General features: G+C 39.9%; 9 protein-coding genes across 9 annotated transcripts; 4 read left to right on the top strand and 5 right to left on the bottom strand.

The window, feature by feature from the left end:
- Nucleotides 1–92: 92 nt before the first annotated feature.
- Nucleotides 93–2,134, bottom strand: LOC128092908 (uncharacterized). Its single transcript, XM_052708058.1, has 2 exons — nucleotides 1,043–2,134; nucleotides 93–1,011 (listed from the first exon to the last, which is right to left on the bottom strand). Exons 1-2 carry the CDS (start codon nucleotides 1,966–1,968, stop codon nucleotides 999–1,001), a joined length of 939 nt encoding a protein of 312 aa, XP_052564018.1. The 5' UTR covers nucleotides 1,969–2,134; the 3' UTR covers nucleotides 93–998.
- Nucleotides 2,135–7,500: 5,366 nt separating this feature from the next.
- Nucleotides 7,501–8,067, bottom strand: LOC120419643 (adult cuticle protein 1-like). The gene is made up of 2 exons (XM_039582401.2): nucleotides 8,014–8,067; nucleotides 7,501–7,958 (listed from the first exon to the last, which is right to left on the bottom strand). Exons 1-2 carry the CDS (start codon nucleotides 8,017–8,019, stop codon nucleotides 7,563–7,565), a joined length of 402 nt encoding a protein of 133 aa, XP_039438335.1. The 5' UTR covers nucleotides 8,020–8,067; the 3' UTR covers nucleotides 7,501–7,562.
- A 394-nt stretch (nucleotides 8,068–8,461) lies between these two features.
- LOC120419642 (adult cuticle protein 1-like) lies at nucleotides 8,462–9,101 on the top strand. The gene is made up of 2 exons (XM_039582400.2): nucleotides 8,462–8,585; nucleotides 8,645–9,101. Exons 1-2 carry the CDS (start codon nucleotides 8,580–8,582, stop codon nucleotides 9,068–9,070), a joined length of 432 nt encoding a protein of 143 aa, XP_039438334.1. The 5' UTR covers nucleotides 8,462–8,579; the 3' UTR covers nucleotides 9,071–9,101.
- A 1,659-nt stretch (nucleotides 9,102–10,760) lies between these two features.
- LOC120419656 (adult cuticle protein 1-like) lies at nucleotides 10,761–11,325 on the bottom strand. Its single transcript, XM_039582415.1, has 2 exons — nucleotides 11,320–11,325; nucleotides 10,761–11,256 (listed from the first exon to the last, which is right to left on the bottom strand). Exons 1-2 carry the CDS (start codon nucleotides 11,323–11,325, stop codon nucleotides 10,834–10,836), a joined length of 429 nt encoding a protein of 142 aa, XP_039438349.1. The 3' UTR covers nucleotides 10,761–10,833.
- Nucleotides 11,326–15,175: 3,850 nt separating this feature from the next.
- Nucleotides 15,176–15,659, top strand: LOC120419641 (adult cuticle protein 1-like). Its single transcript, XM_039582399.2, has 2 exons — nucleotides 15,176–15,181; nucleotides 15,243–15,659. The coding sequence occupies exons 1-2, from the start codon at nucleotides 15,176–15,178 to the stop codon at nucleotides 15,642–15,644; spliced, it is 408 nt and encodes a 135-aa protein (XP_039438333.1). The 3' UTR covers nucleotides 15,645–15,659.
- A 2,757-nt stretch (nucleotides 15,660–18,416) lies between these two features.
- LOC120419654 (adult cuticle protein 1-like) lies at nucleotides 18,417–18,907 on the bottom strand. Its single transcript, XM_039582414.2, has 2 exons — nucleotides 18,902–18,907; nucleotides 18,417–18,843 (listed from the first exon to the last, which is right to left on the bottom strand). Exons 1-2 carry the CDS (start codon nucleotides 18,905–18,907, stop codon nucleotides 18,418–18,420), a joined length of 432 nt encoding a protein of 143 aa, XP_039438348.1. The 3' UTR covers nucleotide 18,417.
- Nucleotides 18,908–19,376: 469 nt separating this feature from the next.
- On the top strand, nucleotides 19,377–19,936 carry LOC120419653 (adult cuticle protein 1-like). Its single transcript, XM_039582413.2, has 2 exons — nucleotides 19,377–19,382; nucleotides 19,447–19,936. The coding sequence occupies exons 1-2, from the start codon at nucleotides 19,377–19,379 to the stop codon at nucleotides 19,864–19,866; spliced, it is 426 nt and encodes a 141-aa protein (XP_039438347.1). The 3' UTR covers nucleotides 19,867–19,936.
- Nucleotides 19,937–21,582: 1,646 nt separating this feature from the next.
- On the bottom strand, nucleotides 21,583–22,489 carry LOC120419681 (adult cuticle protein 1-like). Its single transcript, XM_039582468.2, has 2 exons — nucleotides 22,138–22,489; nucleotides 21,583–22,080 (listed from the first exon to the last, which is right to left on the bottom strand). The coding sequence occupies exons 1-2, from the start codon at nucleotides 22,141–22,143 to the stop codon at nucleotides 21,655–21,657; spliced, it is 432 nt and encodes a 143-aa protein (XP_039438402.1). The 5' UTR covers nucleotides 22,144–22,489; the 3' UTR covers nucleotides 21,583–21,654.
- Nucleotides 22,490–22,696: 207 nt separating this feature from the next.
- On the top strand, nucleotides 22,697–23,153 carry LOC120419652 (adult cuticle protein 1-like). Its single transcript, XM_039582412.2, has 2 exons — nucleotides 22,697–22,702; nucleotides 22,758–23,153. The coding sequence occupies exons 1-2, from the start codon at nucleotides 22,697–22,699 to the stop codon at nucleotides 23,151–23,153; spliced, it is 402 nt and encodes a 133-aa protein (XP_039438346.1).
- Nucleotides 23,154–25,773: the final 2,620 nt, after the last annotated feature.

Below are 25,773 nucleotides of genomic sequence, written 5' to 3'. Positions count from 1 at the left end.
GAGACGAGTTGTTCCTTTTAATTCCGCTATATATTTTAATATCTTGACAGATACGTATTTCGTCTACTACTTGCAGACTTCATCAGTGTTCTGTTCTCGACTGAAGGTTCATCGCTGGTGTATCCATATTTGTAGTTACTGTAGGTACTACCTCCTCGTTCTTCTTTTGTGCCTGTATAGGTAACAGCTTAAACAGCCACGTTGAGCCGTTACCTGAATCCTTGTTGAGTAAACGTTTGTTGCCTGCCTTGAAGATTTCCAAACTTTCAGCGACAGCCAGCTTCGATGGGTTAGTGATGTGTCTTAAGATGACCGCGTCGCTAGCTGTGATGTTATGTTTTTCCTCGATGATGTGTTCGGTTACTGCTGACTTGAAATGGGGGACAAATCCTTTCCGTTTTCCTCCATGGCAATTTTGACATATGTGTGTATATGCTCATCCAACCTGGTTTGCAGCAATCTCTTAGTTTGTCCAATGTAGCTCATATCACAGTGGCCGCAGGATACCTCGTAGATGCCGGGTTTGCCTAAAGTCGGTATGGGGTCTTTCGTTGAACCTAAGATGGATTCCAACTGGCTGTTTCTACTGCTGAACACTAAATCAATGCCAAATTTAGCCAGTTTTTGTCGTAATGGGCGTGTTATCCTGTAGTCGAATTCTACTGCTGCTCTTCGCAGTGGCTCTGCTGATGGCGTAAGGGTTGTGAGTGAAGTTCTGTGCAGTTTTCTTTCCTTCTTATCGATGATTGCTTGGATAGTTGTTCTGCTGTAACCGTTGATTTCCGCTGTTTCAAATATGTACTCCAATTCTTTCTGTTTTCCTGCTTCGCTGAGGGGTAAAGTTGTCATCCTATGTATAAAATAATGATATGCTGCCATCTTATGTTGGAATGAATGGTTTGACGTGGCTGGGATTGTTCTTCTGGTGTTTGTTGGTTTCCTGTAGATCTCGAAAGAAAACGAAGATGGGCAACCTGGTTCTCTTAGGATCAGGATGTCTAAGAAAGGTAACTTTCCTTCGACTTCCATTTCGTAAGTGAACTTGATGCTCCTGCGTGCACTGTTTATGGTGTCCAGTACCGTTGTTAGTGAGTCCCTTTTGATGATGCAGAAGATGTCATCTACGTATCTCCACCAACGTTCTGGTAGTAGGTTTTTGGTTTGTAGTTCGTGTTCCAAAGCTGCCATATAAACATCGCTCATGAACGGTGACAGTGGGTTACCCATCGATGCTCCCATCCTCTGTTGGTAGATGCAATCCCTGAACTGGAAGTAGCTCTGTTCCATGCATAATTTGACGAATGTTATATACTGGATCGTTTTTTGTCTCCATGGTTCTCCCTCGTATTGTGATTGCAGCCAATCCCGTAGAGTTCCTATTGCGTTTTTTACTGGTATGCTTGGGAACAGTGCTGTTACGTCGAAGGAAACCATTATTTCATCCTCAGCTATCGGTCCCGACTCTAAGAGCTCCTTTGTGAACACCTGCGAACTGATGATCGAACGGCTCGGGAAGGGTTTCGGCATACTCTTGAATTCCTCGACAAGCCACTTTGCGATCCGACTGGTTGGGGCATCCACTGCTGAAATGATTTCTCGCATCTCGTTGCCAGGTTTATGCACTTTAGGTAGTGCTTTAATCCTTGGTAGAGTTGGGTTCGGTACTCTCAACGATTTTGCAGTTTTCCCAACCGATTTCAAAAGGCCTGCACATTCTTTGATGGTGTTCTCTACTTTTTTGACCATATCGATTAGCGTGTATCCTCGTTGTAGTGAATATTTTTCCCTGTTTCCGAGTTTCTCAAGAAGTTCCTTGTCGTATTCGTCCCGGTCCATGATTACTACCCGGTTTCCCTTGTCCGCTTTTAGGTAGTACACGGGTTTCTCCTTGAGTTCCTTCACTACTCGTACTTCGGCGTTGTCCTGGTGTTTTGTTGTTGCTTCTCGTATTAATTTGGATACCGTCATCCTGACGCTGTTGATTTGTGCTGGAAGGAGCGGGGGAGGTTTTGTCTGTTTTTCGTCGATGCTGTTAGCATTGATAACAGTTTCGATGTCGATAACAATGTTTTCCAGGTTTGGTTTTGATGATACCGCGTACTTAAGACCTTTGTTGAGTAAAGTTAACTGTTCTTCTGAAAAAGTTTCAGAAGAACGATTAACAACGAACTACAAATATGGATACACCAGCGATGAACCTTCAGTCGAGAACAGAACACTGATGAAGTCTGCAAGTAGTAGACGAAATACGTATCTGTCAAGATATTAAAATATATAGCGGAATTAAAAGGAACAACTCGTCTCTTTGTATTCACAGTAATGCATTCTGCTAAAACGCTCAACCAAACCACAAAACTGTGATCTTTTGTTGGGGCTCTGGATGATGACTTTGTTGTAATTCTATTTCCACTATCTCGTTGCTTTGCAAAAAAGGTAAAGAAATTTTACGACTCGTCATAAACCAAATTGTTATTGTATGCAGTAGCAATTTAAAGCGGAAAAAGAAGACGCATAATCGCAGGGTAGCAAATCGAGCATTTAAGTTTACAATTTTTTTTAATAATAATCCTCAACCGCCTATCATATTTTACTGTTGAGCAATTCTCTGAGATTTCGGTAATTGGATTTTTTTTGTATTTTTCATCCAGATGGAACTCTTTTGGTGCCTTCGGTATCCCCAAAGAGCCATTTTGCATCATTAGATTATCGATATAATTTTCTGCACAAATTTGGCAGCTGTCCATACAAAAATGATAAGTGAAAATTCAAAAATCTGTATCTTTTGAAGGAATTTTCTGATCGATTTGATGCCTTCGGCAAAGTTGTAGGCATGGATATGGACTACACTGAAAAAATGATATGTACATTGTTAAAAAAAAATTCACTTTCACTTTTTGTGATTTTTTCAAAAAAAATAAATATAGGTCGCAAAAATTTTCCAACTTCATTTTTCGATTTAAAATCGAATTTGAAATCAAAAAGTTTTTTAGTGAAATTTTGTTTAAGTGCACCGTTTACAAGTTATTGCAAATTTTAGGTAACTTTTTTGAAAATTGTCGCAGTTATTATATTTTTAAATAAGTGCTCATGTTTGCCCACTTTAAAAAAATATATTTTCGAAAAGCTGAGAAAATTTTATATGTTTTGCTTTTTTGAACTTTGTTGATACGACCTTTAGTTGCTGAGATATATCATGCAAATATTTAAAAACTGGAAAATTTATGTATTCTAAATCTTACCCAAACAACCCACTAGTTTGTAATGTCGATATATCAGGAACTAACTCTGTCCAATTTTCAATGTTAAAATATGAAACATTCGTGAAATTTTACGATCTTTTCAAAAACATTTTTTATATTTTTTAAACCAAGACTAACATTTCAAAAGAGCCAAACAGTTTATATTACGCAATCAATTTTTTTTTCAATTTTTTTACCGTTTACCATTTTTTCAGTGTAGTCCTTATCAATACCTACAACTTTGCCAAAGACATCAAATCGATCAAAAAATTCCTTCAAAAGATACAGATCTTCAAATTTTCATGTATAATTTTCATGGCTTCTTTGGGCATACAGAAGGCACCAAAAATGTTTCAGCTGGATTGAAAAATACAAAAAAATCGCATGGGGACCATCCATAAACCACGTAAACACTTTAGGGGGGGGGGGGGTTGTATGGCGATTGTCCACGCTCCATACAAAAGTTTTTTTTGTATAAACAATTGTCCACGAGGAGAGGGGGGGAGGGGGGGGGGTTAGATTTCCAAAAAAGTGTCCACGTGGTTTGTGGATGGTCCCATGACCGAAATCTCAGAGAATTGCTCAACAGTAACAACTTGTTAAATCAACATTGATTTTAAAAATTAAATATCAAAATCCACAACATAAAAAAGAATTATTTTGATAAGAAATGCCATTTATTTCAGGTTTGGGAAATGTTAAGAAAAAGTCAAGATGCAAAAATGGGAATTGAGTGACCATCCTATGTTGCTGAATGCTTAAATTTTCATTTTCAAGGTTTTGGAATTTTAGATTTTTTAATTGAAGATTTTTAAATTTTTGGATTGTTGAGTTGTTTTTATTTGTATATTGCTGATTTTTTGATGGTTGATTACCTACTTTTTAATCACAGAATTTAAAATTTATTATTTTTTAATATTATTATTAATAAAAAATGAAATTCTAGATGTTTAAATCATTTATTTTTTTATTTTTGAATATTTGTTTTTTTTTAACTTCAAATTTTCTATAATTCTGATTTTTATGCCAGAAAATTAAATGAATTTGTATTTTTATGTTTCGCTCTGTTTTCCTTTATTGTGAGCAAGAAACAAAATCTGTACTCTTAATTTTCGGCTTTGTAAGATTCTTTTTTTCGTTTTTGAAAATCGTACCATGCAATTTGAACACTTTGTTCGTGGTTCCCATTTTCATGAACGCATGTTCACGATGTTCCTTGACGTTTTTTGTATGGAGTTTTGTGTTCCTTCAGAGCTCCGATATTAGCCTAATATGTGAAATATTTTTAAACGAGCCCAAAAATGCTCAAAATAGTAATAGTAAAAAATGTGTGTACATCACCTTGTGTGAAGACACATTTTGTGATGAAACATGTGAAAAATTGATAGTTTGACACTAGATTTTTTTTTAATAAGAACTATGAAAGCTTAACCCTCCTTTTTATATGATAGGAAGTTTTTTTTAAAGAAGGGTTAAATTTTCACAATAAACATGAAATTCATAAAAAATCACTCTTCATTTTTTTAAATAAAATTCGAAGTTTAGATTATAAGAAAATTTAAAGATTTGAAGATTTAAATATAACAAAAAAAAGAAAATCTATAGAGCAATTCCAGCGCAAATCAGGATTTTTTCTGGTTTTTTGTACCCAAACCTCTCCGATCGCAATGAAACTTTGTAGAAATGTTATCCTATGTTAAATACACTGAAAGAAAAATACACGCCACTTCAATGAGATTTTAAATTTTTAGGTTTAAAAGTTGAATTTAATGGTGATGTCAAGATTTTTTCGTTCAATTTTTTTTTAAAGAAATAGTGATTTTTGGCAATTTCTATATGACAGACTTGATTTTTCAGTCTCGTAAATATTTTTACCGGAAAGCTCGTCCAATTTCCCATAACTTGTCAAACATTTCTGGGGAACAGGAATGGGATTTGGAAGCTGCAGATTAGGTTTTCATATAAACTTTGGCAAAGACGGGTTATAATTATTAAATGTTATATAGGTACTCGAGGAAAAACGATTTGGAAATAATTTCTAAACACTATACTTTAGTGTACTTTACATTATTTTAGAATTTATTCAGAAAATCATTTTAGAAATCATTTGTTTCTAATCCTGGTATTGCGCAATTCTCACTAACTTGGACTTCGCACTAAATTATTGCTATCGATCGCACTATTGCGACTTGTCAAGCTGACTTGGGAAATTTTAATTTTCTCAAAAAATGATCAAAGCGAGCCGATGTTGCTCACCTGTCAATAACAATTTTAAAGTGCGAATGTCCAGTTTGGTGGAAACTGCGACTGGAAATCGACGTCGTCGTGCTATCTTGTCGCACCCGCCATTTTGACGTTCCGAGAAAAACGCGTTTTAATGTTTGACCTTAAATATTCAAAAACGAGAGCACGCAATGTAAACAATAACAAACACGTTTTGCATTGTCCCAAAGTTTGGTTGAATTTGTTTGCTGGAGTCCCGAGTTATAATTAAAAATGTTTACGGTAGTCTAGCTTGTACATGCGACAAACGCATCCTGACTTTCCTGGCCTGAAATCCCTTTGGCCTTTTGTCGCACTTACATCAATTTTCATGGAGTGACAAGATAGCACGACAAGATTGAAACTAATTTCATATGTAAAGTGACAAAAATGCACGGAGTTTTTTCGGTTTTTGTTGAATATCTCAGGATTGAAATCGAATTTTGGGGATCTGTGAAGGTCAAAAGGTGAGGCATTGTGAGCTGCACAAAATGGCGTTCTTAACTCAATTTGGCCCAAAATGCACGTACGACAAGTTAGCACGATGGCGACGAAATGTAAATAAACAACTGCTGGTTGCCTAGTTTTTTGAAATTTTGTTGTCAAAAGTGCGAAAGAAAAGTGCGGGGAAATTCCAAGTTACAGTGCAAGGATCAATATTTGTATAAATTTTATTGGATTTTTATATTCTTAATATTTCATTTAAATACATAAATGTGATTCCCGATCGACACCCTGCTCTGCGGCGGCGCCCCCATTCTGTCTAACCTTGACCTTGGCGTGATTTCTGGTTCTGGAGGCGCATCATCCTCGAATCCAAATCCAAAAAGTTGATCCCTAGCAGCAGCCATCATCTTCAATTGCAGTTAAAAGAAGAAAAGAAAGAAGTCGTAATCGGGGCCATTACAATTCCCCCAACGACCGCCAGCCAGCCAGCGTGAGACATCGCCGCCATAAAAAGTCGCGCGATAAAAATGGGGCCGTTATCGGGGGAGGAACCTCGCCAAACGGAACGGCTCTTCGATAGGGATCAACCTAACGAGGAGGAAAAGTCAATTAATCGGTTGGGATCACACGGTGTGGGTGGCGGCAGCTGACTGGCCATAATAACAATAATGTGTCGTCGGGTGGGCGGGATCTCGCCTCTCACATCCAAAAGCTGGTGTTGGGAAATTAGTGGGTTTTGGTTGGGTGGCAAGTTTGGACCACCTCCCCCACAGGGTGGGTTTCTCTATAATTACGAAACTAATGAAGTGAAGATTATGGCGATAAATGACACACGAAATTATTGTGTGCACGTGGTGCAGGATTTATGCATTTTAGTTGCTACACTTTGTAATATTATGAATGTCTAATTGAAATCTTTCTTAAAAACTAAAATAATGTACAAATTCTTGAGAAATTTAGCACTTTTGCCTTTTTTAACTAAGATTTCAGCATTTTTATGCAACAGAGTGTAGATATCGAGAATAAACAACCACGATTTCCCCACCACAGTTTCGTGCAGCCGAGGAAAATCCCGAAAGGGTTGAAGCTGGCAGAATCAACCGCCGTGGAGCGATAAAATCGAGGTGGAATAATTTCCATTTGATTGGAGCAGCAGCCGTGGAAAACGAGCGCGATAACAACTCACCACCACCGGCAGGGATAATAAACGAACTGAGCTGACCGGGGGGACTAGTCGACGTGGCCAGGGAATTATGATTCTTTGGTGGTTGAGTCATGATCGCCAGAGTTGATAAGGAAAAGAACAAGAACAATGGATACACAATTCTAACGGGATAGATTTGTGATAAATGGAGTTACAAGCAACATTTGTTTTGACTGTGAAATGACTTTGCAAATGAGGCATTTTTTGATTCGTTACGCTTTTGCTAATTGAAATCAATCAAATCAGGAAGAACAACAGCAAAAAATTGTAGGATTTAACGTTACTGATTCCTTATTGATTCTATTGAGGAGAACTTCTTCTGAGAGAACAAATTCAAATAAATTTTCAGGAAGCTATACCAAATAACTTTTATTTACATCCAGTTAAAACATTGAAGAGCCAACAAAGATTTACCAGGTTCCCGGAGCCGGGGCCAGGTTCAGCGACTTCTGGTTGACGGCATGTCCGGCGAGTGGGGCCTTGTGGACAGCTCCACGGTTGGCGGCGACGTACGTGGCCGAGTGCTGAACTGGGGCAGCGATCACGGCGGAATGTCCATGGTAGTTATCGTAGTAGTGGCCAGAGTTGTAGGTCACGGCCGCGGGGACATTCCAGTGGTTGTTGTAGGCCGAGACAATTGGAGCCGCAGCCCATCCGTGATGGTAGTCGTTGGACTGGACGACGGTTGGTCCACCGTAATGTCCGGCGTAGGTCACTGCTGGAGCCACGGCGTATCCCTGGTGGGCGTACGGGATGTAGGAAGCTTCGGCGACGGCAAGGGCCACCAGGACAATAGCTGCGATGCACTGAAGTTGGAGAATAGATTATAATTTGGTAAACCAATTATGATATTCAAATTACCTTCATGATTGTTGCTTTGAGTGTTGAAGAACTTGTGTTCTGATTGAAGGTTGAGATGAGTATGATTTACAAATCCAACAAGCTGTAGCTTTTATACTGAATAGAATCCTTAAGCAAGTGCTCCAAATTAAGTATATCTCCCAAATTTATTGCACTACTTTCAGTTAGCCAAACTACATTCACTTCTAGATTGGTAGAATTCATTATCCCTGTCCTACTACAATGAGCGACACACATTCCAGTGATTGAAACAAGTTTCGGGCGAGCCTCTCAACGGATTGATAGATCTGTATCAACGCTGCTCGATTGTATAATTCGGTCATAAAACAAAGCGTAGCGTAGCGGTCCATTGAATCGTCACTAAGTGTGCCTCACTAATTGCCGCTTATACTTTTGGGGGTTGGATTCCGGTGCACTTGATGGATCAAGTGTTGGAATTTTAGGATTAGTAAAAGTTGCACTTTGATCATAGGTGGTATAAATACTACAGCAACTGGTTGATGGTATCATTGTCAACTCATCGTTCAACTTGATCGCAGGTTTCAAGCAATCCTTAAAACTCAACCATGAAGGTAAGGCACAGACCTCCAACATCTTTGTTGATCACTAATCCACAATCTTGGTATTCCAGTGCATCGCAGCTGTTGTCCTGGTGGCCCTTGCCGTCGCCGAAGCTTCCTACATCCCGTACGCCCACCAGGGATACGCCGTGGCTCCAGCAGTGACCTACGCCGGCCATTACGGAGGACCAACCGTTGTCCAGTCCAACGACCCTCACAGCTGGGCCTACGCCTCGGCCGTCCACAATGCCTACCAAGCCCCAATTGTCTCGGCCTACAACAACCACTGGAACGTCCCAGCTGCCGTGACCTACAACTCTGGCCACTACTACGATAACTACCATCATGGACACTCCGCTGCCGTGATCGCTGCCCCAGTTCAGCACTCGGCCACGTACGTCGCCGCCAACCGTGGAGCTGTCCACAAGGCCCCACTCGCCGGACATGCCGTCAACCAGAAGTCGCTGAACCTGGCCCCGGCTCCGGGAACCTGGTGAAGAGATTTACTTGTCTGTGATTTTATTCTGTAATAAAAATGTGAAAATTAAGATGTTTTGAATTAAACCATTGGCAAACTTCAGATAACTTTGTTTGATTCTTATATTTGAGAAAGTAAAACATATCTTGATCTCCAATATTATGATTTAGTCTCACATACAATCTTGCTCAAACTCTTAAGTGTTTTTTGTTCAATCTGATTTAATTTGGACACAGTTGATTAATGTCCACCGCCTTTTTTTCCTATCTCTGTTCAAATTGAATGTGACACCTCCGGTTAGCCTGAAGGTATGATACTGTTGCGAAGCGGTGTATTAGCTAATAAAAACTATTATCTGTTAAGAGATTTAGATAGAGCATATTAGTCGCACGTGGATAAACAACAGACAAATGTGGCGGACACTCCCGCACATGGTGAAACGATTTTTTTTCTAGTATGTTTTGCTTGTTTTTATATTTTGTCACCGTTTGTACTACGCTTCTTCGAGGTACCATTGATGGTTGGCAGGTTGGTAGCATGTTGTCTCTCGTAAATAATTTTATTATTAAATAACCCGAATTAAATGATATCTTCGAATTGTTCATCATAATGTTGGCCGATTTTAGAGTGACATACTTTATGGATGACGTCTTATAAGGCAACGTGGTTTATTGATGTATTCTTACGTTTTCCTACAACGACTTATTAGTACTTGAATTTTTAAATTGCATTTTTCCACGATAATTTGTAAAATTTATAAAAATTACCACCATGTGAAATTGTTGGTAATTTTGGCTAAAAAAATAAATTGAACTAAATTGAATTGAAATTAAATGAATTAAATTTAATTGAAAACAAAAGCGGACCTTCTAGCTGATGATCTTCTCGATGTCAAAAATGCTCCAGCTGTCAATAAAATTTTCAGTCTCTTCAAGAAGATTGCTTTGATTTTTCGTTCAATAATTTCGACATCGTCGTGCTATCTTGTCGCACCCGCCATTTTGACGTTCCGAGAAAACGTGTTTTAATGTTTGACCTTGAATATTCAAAACCGAGAGCACGCAATGTAAACAATAACAAACAGGTTTTGTTTGACTCACCATTATGTGGATTGTCCCAAAGTTTGGTTGAAGTTGGTTGCTGGAGTCCCGAGTTATAATTACAAATGTTTACGGTAGTCTAGCTTGTACGCGCGACAAACGCATCCTGACTTTCCTGGCCTGAAATCCCTTTGGCCTTTTGTCGCACTTACATCAATTTTCATGGAGTGACAAGATAGCACGACAAGATTGAAACTACTTTCATATGTAAAGTGACAAAAATGCACGGAGTTTTTTCGGTTTTTGTTGAATATCTCAGGATTGAAATCGAATTTTGGGGATCTGTGAAGGTCAAAAGGTGAGGCATTGTGAGCTGCACAAAATGGCGTTCTTAACTCAATTTGGCCCAAAATGCACGTACGACAAGTTAGCACGATGGCGACGATTTGATAACTCCCTCTCTCGACGGTTCCTTCAATATCAACTACGAGAGAGTCCACTGTATTTGAATTGTGTTTGATTGGGTTAAACTGAGTTAAAATGAATTGAATTAAATTCAAAACATTTTGAAATGGTTTTTATTCTCGCAATAATATTCCATAAATTCAAATTAAAAAGCTATATTAGTGAGAGGGAAATTAATACTCATATAATTTTAGAGTGCTTCAATCAGTTTATTCAAAACATACATCAGTCAAATCCTTATTCATACAGAACATCAACCACAGATCATTTCAACACCTTACAGAGTTCCTGGAGCTGGAGCCAGGTTCAGTGACTTCTGGTTGATGGCATGTCCGACGAGTGGTGCCTTGTGGACAGCTCCACGGTTTGCGGCGACGTACGTGGCCGAGTGCTGAACTGGGGCAGCAATCACTGCGGAATGTCCATGATGGTAGTTATCGTAGTAGTGGCCAGAGTTGTAGGTCACGGCCGCCGGGACGTTCCAGTGGTTGTTGTAGGCCGAGACAATTGGGGCTTGGTAGGCATTGTGGACGGCCGAGGCGTATGCCCAGCTGTGAGGGTCGTTGGACTGGACGACGGTTGGTCCACCGTAATGGCCGGCGTAGGTCACTGCCGGGGCTACGGCGTATCCCTGGTGGGCGTACGGGATGTAGGAAGCTTCGGCGACGGCAAGGGCCACCAGGACAACTGCTGCGATGCACTGGGATAAAAATTTAAAAAATTATAGTTTAAGTCACACAATACTAATCATTGATTCTTCTACCTTCATGATGATTGTTTTTTTTGGAGATTTGTTTAGTACTTCGATGCCTCTGTGCTCTGATGTACTAACTGACTTTTGGGCCAAAATGAGTTAATGATGACATCTTTTAGATAATTAAATTCCCTACAAAACGCTTCTAAGAGATCTGAAAAATTCGTTTCCTACGCGGAGATATCGCCCTGCAACCATTTGTACTAACTGACATTTTCGAACGCATCATGGATGTGCTCTCTTATTTTTCATCATGGCTTGACCTTTTGAAAACACGCAAATCCATAAAAATACGATTATACTATAATATTATGGTGAATTGCCAGGTGTCCTTACTGGTTTGAGCAATATTATGGAGCACTATTTTGGAAGGCAATTAGCACAAGTGTGCACATTTGGATACGTGAAGAAGTTGCAAGTTAGACGAAGTGTGTCAAATAATTATTTAGTGGCAGAGTTTTTTTAATTGGATGACCCCTAAGTGTGACATTGGTAGGTGGATGTTATTGTTACGTAGTTTTTGGATTGGACGACCCCCGCAGTTGTTCTAAGTGTGCACAACGTCTTAAAAATGTTTTAAATTGGATATTTTTGTTAGGCTAAGTGTGAGATTAATTAGTGGATGTTATTGTTACATAGTTTTTTTAATGGATGACCCCTGCAGTTGTGCTAAGTGTGCACAACTACTTGGGGGGTTTTTGAATTGGATATTTGAGTTAGGCTAAGTGTGATATTGGTGAATGGATGATGTTGTTACGTAGTTTTTTTTATTGGACGACCCCGGCAGTTGTGCTAAGTGTGCACAACGACTTAAAAAATGTTTTAATTGCGGTGTATTACGGTGTAACGAATGTCCCGGTGTAAAGAATGCTACGATGCAACGAATGTTGCGGTATAACAATGTTACGGTGTAACCATACTACGGTGGAACCATACTGCGGTGTAACGAATGTTACGGTGTAACCATACTACGGTGTAACCATACTACGGTGTAACGAATGTTACGGTGTAACAAATGTTACGGTGTAACAAATGTTACGGTGTAACAAATGTTACGGTGTAACGAATGTTACGGTGTAACGAATGTTACGGTGTAACGAATGTTACGGTGTAACGAATGTTACGGTGTAACGAATGTTACGGTGTAACGAATGTTACGGTGTAACTATTGTTACGGTGTAACCATACTACGGTGTAACGAATGTTACGGTGTAACGAATGTTACGGTGTAACGTATGTTACGGTGTAACGTATGTTACGGTGTAACGAATGTTACGGTGTAACGAAGGTTACGATGTAACGAATGTTATGGTGTAACGATTTTTACGGTGAAATGTATGTTGCGGTGTAACGAATGTTACGATGTAACGAATGATACGGTGTAAGGAATGATACGGTGTAACGAATGATACGGTGTAACGAATGTTATTGTGTAACCATACTACGGTGTAACGAATATTACGGTGTAATTATACTACGGTGTAACAAATGTTACGGTGTAAAGAATGTTATGGTGAAATGTATGTTGCGGTGTAACGAATGTTACGGTGTAAAGAATGTTACGGTGTAACGAATGTTACGGTGTAACGTATGTTGCGGTGTAACGAATGTTACGGTGTAACGAATGTCACGGTGTAACGAATGTCACGGTGTAACGAATGTCACGGTGTAACGAATGTCACGGTGTAACGAATGTTACGGTGAAACGAATGTTACGGTGTAACTATACTACGGTGTAACGAATATTACGGTGTAATTATACTACGGTGTAACGAATGATACGGTGTAACGAATGATGTGGTGTAACGAATGTTACGGTGTAACGAATGTGATGGTGTAACGAATGTTACGGTGTAACGAATGTTACGGTGTAACGAATGATACAGTGTAACGAAAGATACGGTGTAACGAGTGATACGGTGTAACGAATGTTACGGTGTAATTAATGTTACGGTGTAATGAATGTTATGGTGTAACGAATGTTACGGTGTAACCATACTACGGTGTAACGAATTTTACGGTGTAACCATACTACGGTGTAACCATACTACGGTGTAACCATACTACGGTGTAACGAATGTTACGGTGTAACCATACTGCGGTGTAACGAATGTTACGGTGTAACCATACTACGGTGTAACGAATTTTACGGTGTAACGAATGTTAAGGTGTAACGAATGTTACGGTGTAACGAATGTTGCGGTTTAACGAATGTTGCGGTGTAACGAATTTTACGGTGAAACGTATGTTCGGTGTAACTAATGTCACGGTGTAACGAATGGTTCATGGTTCACTGAACCAGGATTGAACCACAAAGGGAGGTTTAAGCTGAATCAATAGGTGAACGTAGCCTAACCGGTTCATTTGGGAACTCTTAGCACAATTGCAGGGATCGTCCAATCCAAAAAACTACGTAACAAAATCATCCATCAACCAATCTCACACTTAGCCTAACTCAAATATCCAATTTAAAACACTTTTAAGTAGTTGTGCACACTTAGCACAACTGCAGGGGTCGTCCAAACCAAAAAAAATACGTAACAACATCATTCACGTAGTTGTGCACACTTAGCACAACTGTAGGGGTCGTCCATGTTCAAAGACTAAGCATTGATTTTTTTGGAGCACTTTTGTTCTATTCGATACAAACCAAGAATCCATTGCAAGAGACACACTTGTTCTAACTGCAATCTACCATAACAGTTCTAGGGGTTGTGTCCTGGATATCTCGCATTTCTAAAAAGGTCGTATGACATGATGGAAATAAAATAAACTAGCTCAAAGTTTTTACAAATTCTTTTTCTTCTGTTTGTAAGCGTAGATCTATTCGGTTTTCGTCATACTTGGTCTTATTGAAGCTATTTCATGGATCATCATACTTATATTTATGAAACCTTACACTTCACTAAGTTTTTCTTCATAAAATTCAAGTTTTAACGGTAGTTGCTCTCAAAAACTACAATTTTCACACTAAATTTAATGATAAACAAGTATATTAAAAAAGTATTGTTGAGAAAAATTTTCCTTAACTTGCAACAATTCAAAGTTACCACGCAAAAAACATTGAAACAACAAATACCTACTATTTTTACAATAAAATGACTCTGCGCACTTTTGTACCAAGTGCCACGTTGGAAGTATACACGACTCTGCCATCGAAGAAGCATTTTAGCTCAACTGCAAAATTCGCCCTGTGCACGTTTGTGCTAACTCATACAAATCACTGTTCAAGACACACTTGTGCTAATTGCAAGCATGATTTTTTTTCGTAATTTCTCTGCCAATTTTTTTTTTTGCATTTCAAAAGTTTTCATATTTTACCATGTCTTTAAGTTATGTCAGGAGCATACTTTAAAATTATTAGGACAATTGTTTGTCGAATAGTTTCCCAGAAACAGTAATTCAAAGTTAAAAAATCGAATTTCTCGTAATCACCAAAATGTCAGTTAGTATAAGAGAGCACACAAGCATCGACTTGTGAACAACTTGAACGATGTTCTTTGAATGATTAAGGTTACCACTGTCAATCAGCTTTTATACCCAGAAAATATTTTTCAATGTTTTCTACAACTTTCATATCATCAAAAAATGCATCAAATTGATCTATTTTACTCAGTGGCATTACACCTATCTACTACAACTAACTCAATGTATGGTACGCAAGTATACTCGAAAAAAGCGACAACCAGTTTTTTACATAAGTTTCGGTTCAGTTGGTACGCGTGCCTCTGCTTAATTTAGAAAGGAACTGATCAAAGTAGAATGACTTCAATATAAATTGAAAGAATTTTGACAATATTGATCAGAGTTCAAGTAGCATTCAATTCGAGCGAGTTCGTCGCAGTCAACCTTCCAAAATCCAACCATGAAGGTGAGAATTGTAGAATTGATACTTTTAATAGAATTTAAATAACTTATCCAACTTCTTCCAGTGCATCGCAGCAGTTGTCCTGGTGGCCCTTGCCGTCGCCGAAGCATCCTACATCCCGTACGCCCACCAGGGATACGGCGTATCCCCGGCAGTGACCTACGTCGGTCATTACGGTGGACTGACTGTTGTTCAGTCCAACGACTACCACCACGGATGGGCTGCGGCTCCAATTGTCTCGGCCTACAACAACCACTGGAACGTCCCAGCTGCCGTGACCTACAACTCTGGCCACTACTACGATAACTACCATCATGGACACTCCGCTGCCGTGATCGCTGCCCCAGTTCAGCACTCGGCCACGTACGTCGCCGCCAACCGTGGAGCTGTCCACAAGGCACCACTCGCCGGACATGCCGTCAACCAGAAGTCGCTGAACCTGGCCCCGGCTCCGGGAACTTGGTAAAAATGTTGATACATTTCATATTCTTTGTGTCAAAATTGTATAAAAAAAAATCTGATTGTTTAAATGGAAATTTAAACGTTGTGTTTTATCTCTGCTGAAGAATTTCCATCGGATGTTACGTCCCTGATTTCCTATGAAGTCATTTTTCGAGGTGTCTGACCACATTGAAAGCGGTTAGCGTGAAGTTGTGCTGCTGTTGCTATGAGGAATAGCAGTTGATATCTGATTAGTGATTTCGTTCGATACAGCTCATTAGCTTCACGTGTCTGAAAAGAGTTGGAGCATGAAAAGTATTTTTAACGATTATTTTCCAAAAATGTTTTCATGGTTTTTGATTCGACAAAACATGTGATAACTTTTTAATCAGCTTGATTAATAAAAAAGAGAACAACATTTCTATTTAGTTGAATTATTTATAACGATTTTCAAACACTCAAGTTTCAACCATGAATATCCAACTGTAACAGAAATAATGTCTTTCAACTGAATGTGACAACTTCCCTCTCAGGAAAAACCATCCGTGCATCCAATTACACTTTCACCCTTAGTAACAAACTCAAAACTTTTGTCGTATCATCCGGAAATTGTACGTGTGTCTCAGGCAAGAGTATTACAGTTTTGTTGACCGGTCATTTAGAATGGCAGCAGACCAACACACCTCACAGGAGTGTGGACTTCAATTTGCCAACTATAGCAAAGGAAAACTAAACTCATTAATCGACAACACAACAGTTGTTGGGAAACTATTTTGCAAATGGTCGGACTGCAGTGACAATTTAATTTTCTACAAACTCTCACTAAACTGAAAAAGTTTTATATCAAAATTAAAAAATAGGAATATTTAGTTTATTTAAAAAAAAAAACTGTGTATTTTGTATGACCCAACTATTTCTCAAGATTAGTGAATAAATTAGGTGTTGATATCAAGAAATTACACAATTAACGTAGAATAGCAATTTGAGCAACAGGACAAAACTTCTGCCCCCGCTCAGATATCGGGCACATCTTGAAACTTTCGCTGGAAACTTGGTGGACGAACTTTCGTAACCAAATAGTTGTCTGGGTTTCGTCACCATCAAAACCAGCTGCTTGGGGTGCAATTTTGGAGCAACTGTCTGAAGATGTGGCAAAAGTTGTTTGGGGGCGTCCAAGTGTCTTGTGCAACAGACAGGGGAAACACACGACACGTACATCGTTTTCTAGATTCTGAACCCAAGATGACACACTTTGCTAGCCGGTTTAATTAATGTTGAGAAAGTAAAACAGCCTGGGACAGTTTTGTGTCAATTGCACTGCTCAAACAAGCATCATTTTGGCAGGTTTTGTTATTTTCAAAAGCAGATTTGTAAAACGTTTCAAGCTTTCTCTTGATACTGAGTGAGTATACTCGAAGATTGTTGGCAATGATTAAAAAACTGCCTGTTCAGCATGTTTTGCTAGTTACACTAATTGGTCTTGTGATCTGATGTGTAAGCAATTATTTTTGCATTTCTTTACTCTCTCATTATCGAGCAAATTTTAACTTGTATTTTGTGCAGAAAATATGGTCTCGAAGCTTCGAAGAAGCAAGAACAAATTGTTTATCACGGATGCTGCAGTTTATGCTTTATGGATTGCATAAATGTTTGATCTTTTAATACTTGCAAATATTTTGAAGTATAAAATAACAGCTGACCTTCAATGCAACATTTTGAAACTGCTGGGTTTGTTAAATAGTTACACATTGACTCAAAAGTACGGCTCTGCTAGTATTTTTTTAATCTGTTAAAAGTAAAACCATTGTAATTATCTAGACGAGACACATAATCCCTTTAAAGTTTGACTTTTCATACTCAAACAACAAGCAATAATCCCATAACTTGACCCGTCTAGTTTAGGGGCCAATTTCAACAAGTCATAAATTTACTCTTCCACCCCCGCAAACAAATCCAGACCCCTTAACAAGTAGTCCTCAACGCACACTTGCATATTAAACAACAGCTTCCCTCCAATCGTGCGACCCTTAAACGCGTTCCGAAATCCTCCCCCCTCAAAACCAAACTTTTCGAACGAGCTTTCACACGCAGCCAATTGAAACTTTTCCAGCCCCCCGTTTTCCATTCAACCCAACAAAAGTGGTCCCCCTTTGTGTGTTGCCAAAAGTTGGACTGATTTGCGCGCCCTTTTTGCATCACCCAGACAACGCCACGAAGACCAACGACGACGGGGATGAAATGCTGATGAATGTTGGAAAAGTTTTGCTCATCACAACCACCCCCCTTCCAAAACACCCCCCTTTAGCACCACAATTGGAAGAATCAGACACACGATGCCACACGCGTGCGAATTTGCTCGCTTTTCTGAGCCATCCACCACAAACAGAAAGAGGCAGCCGGTTAAGAAGTCAGTCAGCTGTCGTCATCACACAGCAGACACACAACAACACACATGGTTCGGGGGGGAAAGTGACGAAACAATGCACGTGGTTTTGGCTTTGGCACGTGGTTTTTCCCCGAAAGTTGCGTTTCGTTTCGTCGAAATTTGGGCGCTTTTTCTCCGAAGCTTGTAATTAAACAGCGTTGGTATGTAACAAGATCTGAGAGCGTTGTTTTGGAAGAATTGAATGAGTTGTTTCTGAGAAATTGTGGTTACAAGAGTTTGGTGGAATTCTGGGAATAAATTTACTCACCTTACATGAAAACATTTCTCGGAAAAAAGAAGTTTGTTCAATTGAAGGTTAATTCATATTAATCATTTTTTTCAGCAATAAATATCACAGTCCATTCTAAACTTCTTACAGCGTTCCCGGAGCCGGGGCCAGGTTCAGCGACTTCTGGTTGACGGCATGTCCGGCGAGTGGGGCCTTGTGAACAGCTCCACGGTTGGCGGCGACGTACGTGGCCGAGTGCTGAACTGGGGCAGCGATCACGGCAGCGGAGTGTCCATGATGGTAGTTATCGTAGTAGTGGCCAGAGTTGTAGGTCACGGCCGCCGGGACGTTCCAGTGGTTGTTGTAGGCGGAGACAATTGGGGCTTGGTAGGCATTGTGGACGGCCGAGGCGTAGGCCCAGCTGTGAGGATCGTTGGACTGGACGACTGTTGGTCCACCGTAATGGCCGGCGTAGGTCACTGCCGAGGCTACGACGTATCCCTGGTGGGCGTACGGGATGTAGGAAGCTTCGGCGACGGCAAGGGCCACCAGGACAACTGCTGCGATGCACTTGAAAAAGTTTGATAAGTTATTATTCTATTAAAAGTATCAATTCTTCAATTCTCACCTTCATGGTTGAATGTTGGAGGGTTGACTGCGACGAACTAGTACGAATTGAATGCTACTTGAACTCTGATCAAAATTGTCAAAATTCTGTCAATTTATATTGAAGTCATTCCACTTAGCTCGAGCAGTTCCTCATCAGCTCCTTTCTAAATCAAGCAGAGGCACGCGTATTAATTGGACCGAATCAGGTGCAAAAAAACCAGTCGTCGCAATTTTTTGTTGCTATGCTGAAAAAAGCGTATAGATCGCACACGACACGTTAAAAAGCAGTAGCAGTTTAGTTTGATCCCGTAATAAGGTTGGTTTGCATTTCCTTATAATCAATTTTGGAATGTTTGAATGGTAGAATATAGATGAGTACAACGAACAAGTCATATTTTGTATAAAAGCTGATTGAGGGAGTGATCTAAGCCATTCTTAGAACATCGTTCAACTTGTTCACAAGTGTCAATCAAATCCTCACCAAATCATTCATAATGAAGGCAAAAGAATTAACGATTAATGTTGTGTGAATTTAATCCATAGAATTTTTATTTTTTATCCCAGTGCATCGCAGCTGTTGTCCTGGTGGCCCTTGCCGTCGCCGAAGCTTCCTACATCCCGTACGCCCACCAGGGATACGCCGTTGCCCCAGCAGTGACCTACGCCGGCCATTACGGTGGACCAACCGTCGTCCAGTCCAACGACCCTCACAGCTGGGCCTACGCCTCGGCCGTCCACAATGCCTACCAAGCCCCAATTGTCTCGGCCTACAACAACCACTGGAACGTCCCGGCGGCCGTGACCTACAACTCTGGCCACTACTACGATAACTACCATGGACATTCCGCAGTGATTGCTGCCCCAGTTCAGCACTCGGCCACGTACGTCGCCGCCAACCGTGGAGCTGTCCACAAGGCCCCACTCGCCGGACATGCCGTCAACCAGAAGTCGCTGAACCTGGCCCCGGCTCCGGGAACTCTGTAAGGTGTTGAAATGATCCGTGATTTGTTTGCTATATGAATGAGGTTATGACTGATGTATATTTTGAATAAACTGATTGTAGTTCACTGAACATATCTGTTTTAATAATATTTTAATATAAAGCAAAAATATTTTTTTTCTATTTTTTTTATGTTTATAATAAAAGTGAGACATGGTAAAATAATCAGATATAAACAGGGAATGGGTTCCGTCTTCTTTAAAAAGAATATGTTTTTTGTTGTTTTTTTTTGTTGAATTGGGAGCAACCTCCTTTTTAGTTGTTTTGAAAGAAAAATTCAATGTAACATGTGTTCATATGACAAACTTAATTAGTCATTTCCAAAAATAAAAAAAAATAACGCGAGACACCATGTTGGCAACCTGCCAAGCTCTCAAATAAGGCTTTCTAGTCAGAAATTTACCAACACATTCAAAGTATGTTTACATTACAACTAGTGGTTTGTTTGCATCAGGTTTTCTATCTCTTTCTAGCAAAATTTTTTTGTCAGGCGACTTCTAGCTGGTTTTTTTTACTGTCCGCACGATATGTCAGCCAACATACTTCGCAGGGCTGTGACAGCTCGAGCTTGGTCATTGTTTGCATCAGGACACTGTGGCGAGAAGTTCGTCATTTTTGGGTTAAATTATATTTTTTTCACTGGGCCTAGAAAGCCTTATGGGTATCGACAGTAGTGGTGACAAACTTTGCTGAAAACGTTCTTACAGAATAAATCTTGTTTAAAGTTCAATGATGTTTCATAATTCATTTACTTAAATACATTTAATTTATCAGATCTTCTTCTTAAAAAAAATTCTTGGAAGAAATTGGGCCAAATTTAATAGAATTGACTTTTAAGATTTTAAAGTAGAGTTCATCAAAATTAATCATAATTTAGAGAAAAATGTTGTTGATTTTTCTTAAACATTTTTTGATGAAGTTTGACTTATTAATGGTAATCAGATATTACGATAAACACAGATGGAAAGCGTTTATTTTTGGGTTATTGTGAGCATCTGCGTCAATTTTGAGCGAAATTGGTTGATCTCATTGATACCCGAGCCTGAAGTTGCTTGTGATAAAAAAATGACATTTTTAACTCACTAATAACTTTTCAGGTTCGTGTTTTACTGTTTTGGTATGTTCTAGCAAGTTGCAGAGCATTAAATCATCAATGAGAATTTCACTTTTGGGAATATGCGGATGGAAGTAGCGCACCGTGCAGATCAAACCGTAAGAAATTGTAATTTTTCATTCATGTATCCCATTTTTTAAACACAAACTTCACCTTTGAGTGAAGTTTGTTTTTAAAATGGGTAAATATTTACCGATTTAGCTTATATTTGGCACTTTTGGAGTCCAAAAGGAAAAATATTCAGCACGTGGTGCGAGGTTTTTTAAAAAAGTTCTATATTCGGAGCACCTTAATGTCCTCGTGCATCTAACGAGCTCTATCTAAAACTAATAATCAGATAATTAATTTTATTTGCTTCGCAACAGTTCGATGGCTATCCGAAGTGTGTCTTTCAATTGGAACGGTCAGCGGAAAAAAAGGTGGTGGACATTAATCGACTGTGACTAATCATACCAGATTGGAGAAATCCACAACATTGAAGGGCTTGAGCTGGAATGTTTATTAGACCAGGTTATTAAATATGTGGTCTTAGTATTATTTGTTTCTCAAATGAAATAGTAAGACAAAGTTATGTTAAGTTTGCCAATTTATGTTAATTTAGATCATCCTAATATTCACATTTTTTTTACAGAATAAAATAAAAGACATGTAATACCCTTTACCAGGTTCCCGGAGCCGGGGCCAGGTTCAGCGACTTCTGGTTGACGGCATGTCCGGCGAGTGGGGCCTTGTGGACAGCTCCACGGTTGGCGGCGACGTACGTGGCCGAGTGCTGAACTGGGGCAGTGATCACGGCAGCGGAGTGTCCATGATGGTAGTTATCGTAGTAGTGGCCAGAGTTGTAGGTCACGGCAGCTGGGGCGTTCCAGTGGTTGTTGTAGGCCGAGACAATTGGGGATTGGTAGGCATTGTGGACGGCCGATGCATAGGCCCAGCTGTGAGGGTCGTTGGACTGGACGACGGTTGGTCCACCGTAATGGCTGGCGTAGGTCACTGCCGGGGCTACGGCGTATCCCTGGTGAGCGTACGGGATGTAGGAAGCTTCGGCGACGGCAAGGGCCACCAGGACAACAGCTGCGATGCACTGGAATACGAAGAGTCTTGATTAGTAGTTATCAAAGATATTGTAAGTCTGTCTTACCTTCATGGTTGAGTTTTAAGGATTGCTTGAAACCTGCGATCAAGTTGAACAATGAGTGGACAATGATAACCTCAACCGATTGCTGTAGTATTTATACCACCAAAGTGCAACTTTTACCAATTCTTAAATTCCAACACTTGATCCATCATGTGCACCGGAACCTAACCCCCAAAAGTATAAACGGCAATTAGTGAGGCACACTTAGTGACGATTCAATGGACCGCTACGATACGCTTTGTTTTATGACCGAATTATACAATCGAGCAGCGTTGATACAGATCTATCAATCCGTTGAGAGGCTCGCCCGAAACTTGTTTCAATCACTGGAATGTGTGTCGCTCATTGTAGTAGGACAGGGATAATGAATTCTACCAATCTAGAAGTGAATGTAGTTTGGCTAACTGAAAGTAGTGCAATAAATTTTGGAGATATATTTAATTTGGAGCACTTGCTTAAGAATTCTATTCAGTATAAAAGCTTCAGCTTGTAGGATCTGTAAATCATACTCATCTCAACCTTCAATCAGAACACAAGTTCTTTAACACTCAAAGCAACAAACATGAAGGTAATTTGAATATTATAATTGGTTTACCAAAATCTAATATATTCTTCAACACTAGTGCATCGCAGCAGTTGTCCTGGTGGCCCTTGCCGTCGCCGAAGCTTCCTACGTCCCGTACACCCACCAGGGATACGCCGTGGCTCCAGCAGTGACCTACGCCGGTCATTACGGTGGACCAACTGTTGTTCAGTCCAACGACTACCACCACGGATGGGCTGCGGCTCCAATTGTCTCGGCCTACAACAACCACTGGAATGTCCCCGCGGCCGTGACCTACAACTCTGGCCATTACTACGATAACTACCATGGACATTCCGCCTTGATCGCTGCCCCAGTTCAGCACTCGGCCACGTACGTCGCTGCCAACCGTGGAGCTGTCCACAAGGCCCCACTCGTCGGACATGCCGTCAACCAGAAGTCGCTGAACCTGGCCCCGGCTCCGGGAACCTGGTAAATATTTGTCGGCCCTTCAAAGTTTTAACTGGATGTAAATAAAAGTGTCGTAACTCTGGCTACATTCTGCCACACGCGGGAGCGAACCTTCGTTTTGTTTTATGGTCCCACCACCCACCACATAAAACTCAACCGCTCGCTTCAGGATTAAACGCCAGACTGAAGAACTCTTCTGAATCCCGAAACCCGAAGGCCAGTCCCGACACAATCGGTCCACAAGCGAACAAACACACGCGTAACTCTCTCAATTTCCCTCAACCACGCCGCGCGAGTTCATCCCGAAGTTCATCTGCTACACTCTCACGACACATCCGCGTCTACGTTCGTTTTCGCTCTCTCTCTTTATCTACCAACGTGCGCGTTGCGCACACTAGAGCTATCTAAGCCCGATCTCACACACACTAGCGCACCATTTGTTTTGCTGGCTGGTACAAAATTTAACCTCACTTTTTTCGTGTACGTACACGCAATACATGCGCACGTAGATAACTCTCTTCAATCTACCCAGACGACGCGCTCACACTTATACAGTTGCACCCGCGGAGCAGGCTCATTTCATTGCACACGAGGTTGCTCTCGCTTCGTGTGCATCTCCGTTGTCTAACGGAGAATCAAGAAACATTCGAATTACGGCACTAACATTTTGAATGGTCACAGGCAATATCTCTGCAACATTTTGTGCTCATTTACGCATTCTTCAAATTCTACCATCATTGCCCGCCCTATCTGCGACATTTTCCTTCTCCTGTACTCCGCTTTGAATAAACAATTCAAATTTCGCAATTTTAACAATTCCCCTCCAGCGCATTCATCATCAGGTTAAATTTTCCTTACAATTCAATCAAAATTCTAAAATATGATTGTTCTCTCTCGCAATCACCATCCTCAATTCTCACTAGAACTCAATCAACGGCTCCAACATAAGTCGTGTGGAATTTCAAACTACCATTTTTTAAATCTTTGCTCAAAACTGATTGAAATTCTCAAACCCAACGATTTTTCTAGCTCAAATCAACATCTTATATTCTCCCTAGAATACATACAAAAGCTCCAACGTAAGTCGTTTAGGATTTCAGGCTACCGTTTCTTAAATCGTTGCTCAAAACTGATTGAATTTCTCAAACCCATAGATTTTTCTAGCTCAAATCAACATTTTAATTTCTCCCTAGAATACAATCAAAAGCTCCAACGTAAGTCGTGTAGGGTTTCAGGCTACCGTTTCTTAAATCTTTGCTCAAAACTGATTGGAATTCTCAAACCCAACGATTTTTCTAGCTCAAATAAACATCTTATATTCTCACTAGAATACAATCAAAAGCTCCAACGTAAGTCGTGTAGGGTTTCAGGCTACCGTTTCTTAAATCTTTGCTCAAAACTGATTGGAATTCTCAAACCCAACGATTTTTCTAGCTCAAATCAACATCTCATATTCTCCCTAGAATACAATCAAAAGCTCCAACGTAAGTCGTGTAGGGTTTCAGGCTACCGTTTCTTAAATCTTTGCTCAAAACTGATTGGAATTCTCAAACCCAACGATTTTTCTAGCTCAAATAAACATCTTATATTCTCACTAGAATACAATCAAAAGCTCCAACGTAAGTCGTGTAGGGTTTCAGGCTACCGTTTCTTAAATCTTTGCTCAAAACTGATTGGAATTCTCAAACCCAACGATTTTTCTAGCTCAAATCAACATCTCATATTCTCCCTAGAATACAATCAAAAGCTCCAACGTAAGTCGTGTAGGGTTTCAGGCTACCGTTTCTTAAATCTTTGCTCAAAACTGATTGGAATTCTCAAACCCAACGATTTTTCTAGCTCAAATAAACATCTTATATTCTCCCTAGAATACAATCAAAAGCTCCAACGTAAGTCGTGTAGGATTTCAGGCTACCGTTTCTTAAATCTTTGCTCAAAACTGATTGAATTTCTCAAACCCATCGATTTTTCTAGCTCAAATCAACATTTTAATTTCTCCCTAGAATACAATCAAAAGCTCCAACGTAAGTCGTGTAGGGTTTCAGGCTACCGTTACTTAAATGTTTGCTCAAAACTGATTGGAATTCTCAAACCCAACGACTTTTCTAGCTCAAATCAACATCTTATATTCTCCCTAGAATACAATCAAAAGCTCCAACGTAAGTCGTGTAGGGTTTCAGGCTACCGTTTCTTAAATCTTTGCTCAAAACTGATTAGAATTCTCAAACCCATCGATTTTTCGCTCGAATCAACATATTAAATTCTCCCTAGAATACAATCAAAAGCTCCAACGTAAGTCGTGTAGGATTTCAGGCTACCGTTTCTTAAATCTTTGCTCAAAACTGGTTGAATTTCTCAAACCCATCGATTTATCTAGCTCAAATCAACATTTTAATTTCTCCCTAGAATACAATCAAAAGCTCCAACGTAAGTCGTGTAGGGTTTCAGGCTACCGTTACTTAAATGTTTGCTCAAAACTGATTGGAATTCTCAAACCCAACGACTTTTCTAGCTCAAATCAACATCTTATATTCTCCCTAGAATACAATCAAAAGCTCCAACGTAAGTCGTGTAGGGTTTCAGGCTACCGTTACTTAAATGTTTGCTCAAAACTGATTGAAATTCTCAAACCAAACGATTTTTCG

The sequence above is a fragment of the Culex pipiens genome, chromosome 2 (assembly GCF_016801865.2).
Source record: "Culex pipiens pallens isolate TS chromosome 2, TS_CPP_V2, whole genome shotgun sequence".
NCBI classification, from domain to species: domain Eukaryota; kingdom Metazoa; phylum Arthropoda; class Insecta; order Diptera; family Culicidae; genus Culex; species Culex pipiens.
Note: the sequence above shows the minus strand (reverse complement) of the source record. Positions and strands in the feature narration are given on the sequence as shown.

Excerpts from the sequence above, each read along its gene's own strand:
- LOC128092908 (XM_052708058.1), bottom strand. The coding sequence starts at position 1,968 with ATGACGGTATCCAAATTAATACGAGAAGCAACAACAAAACACCAGGAC.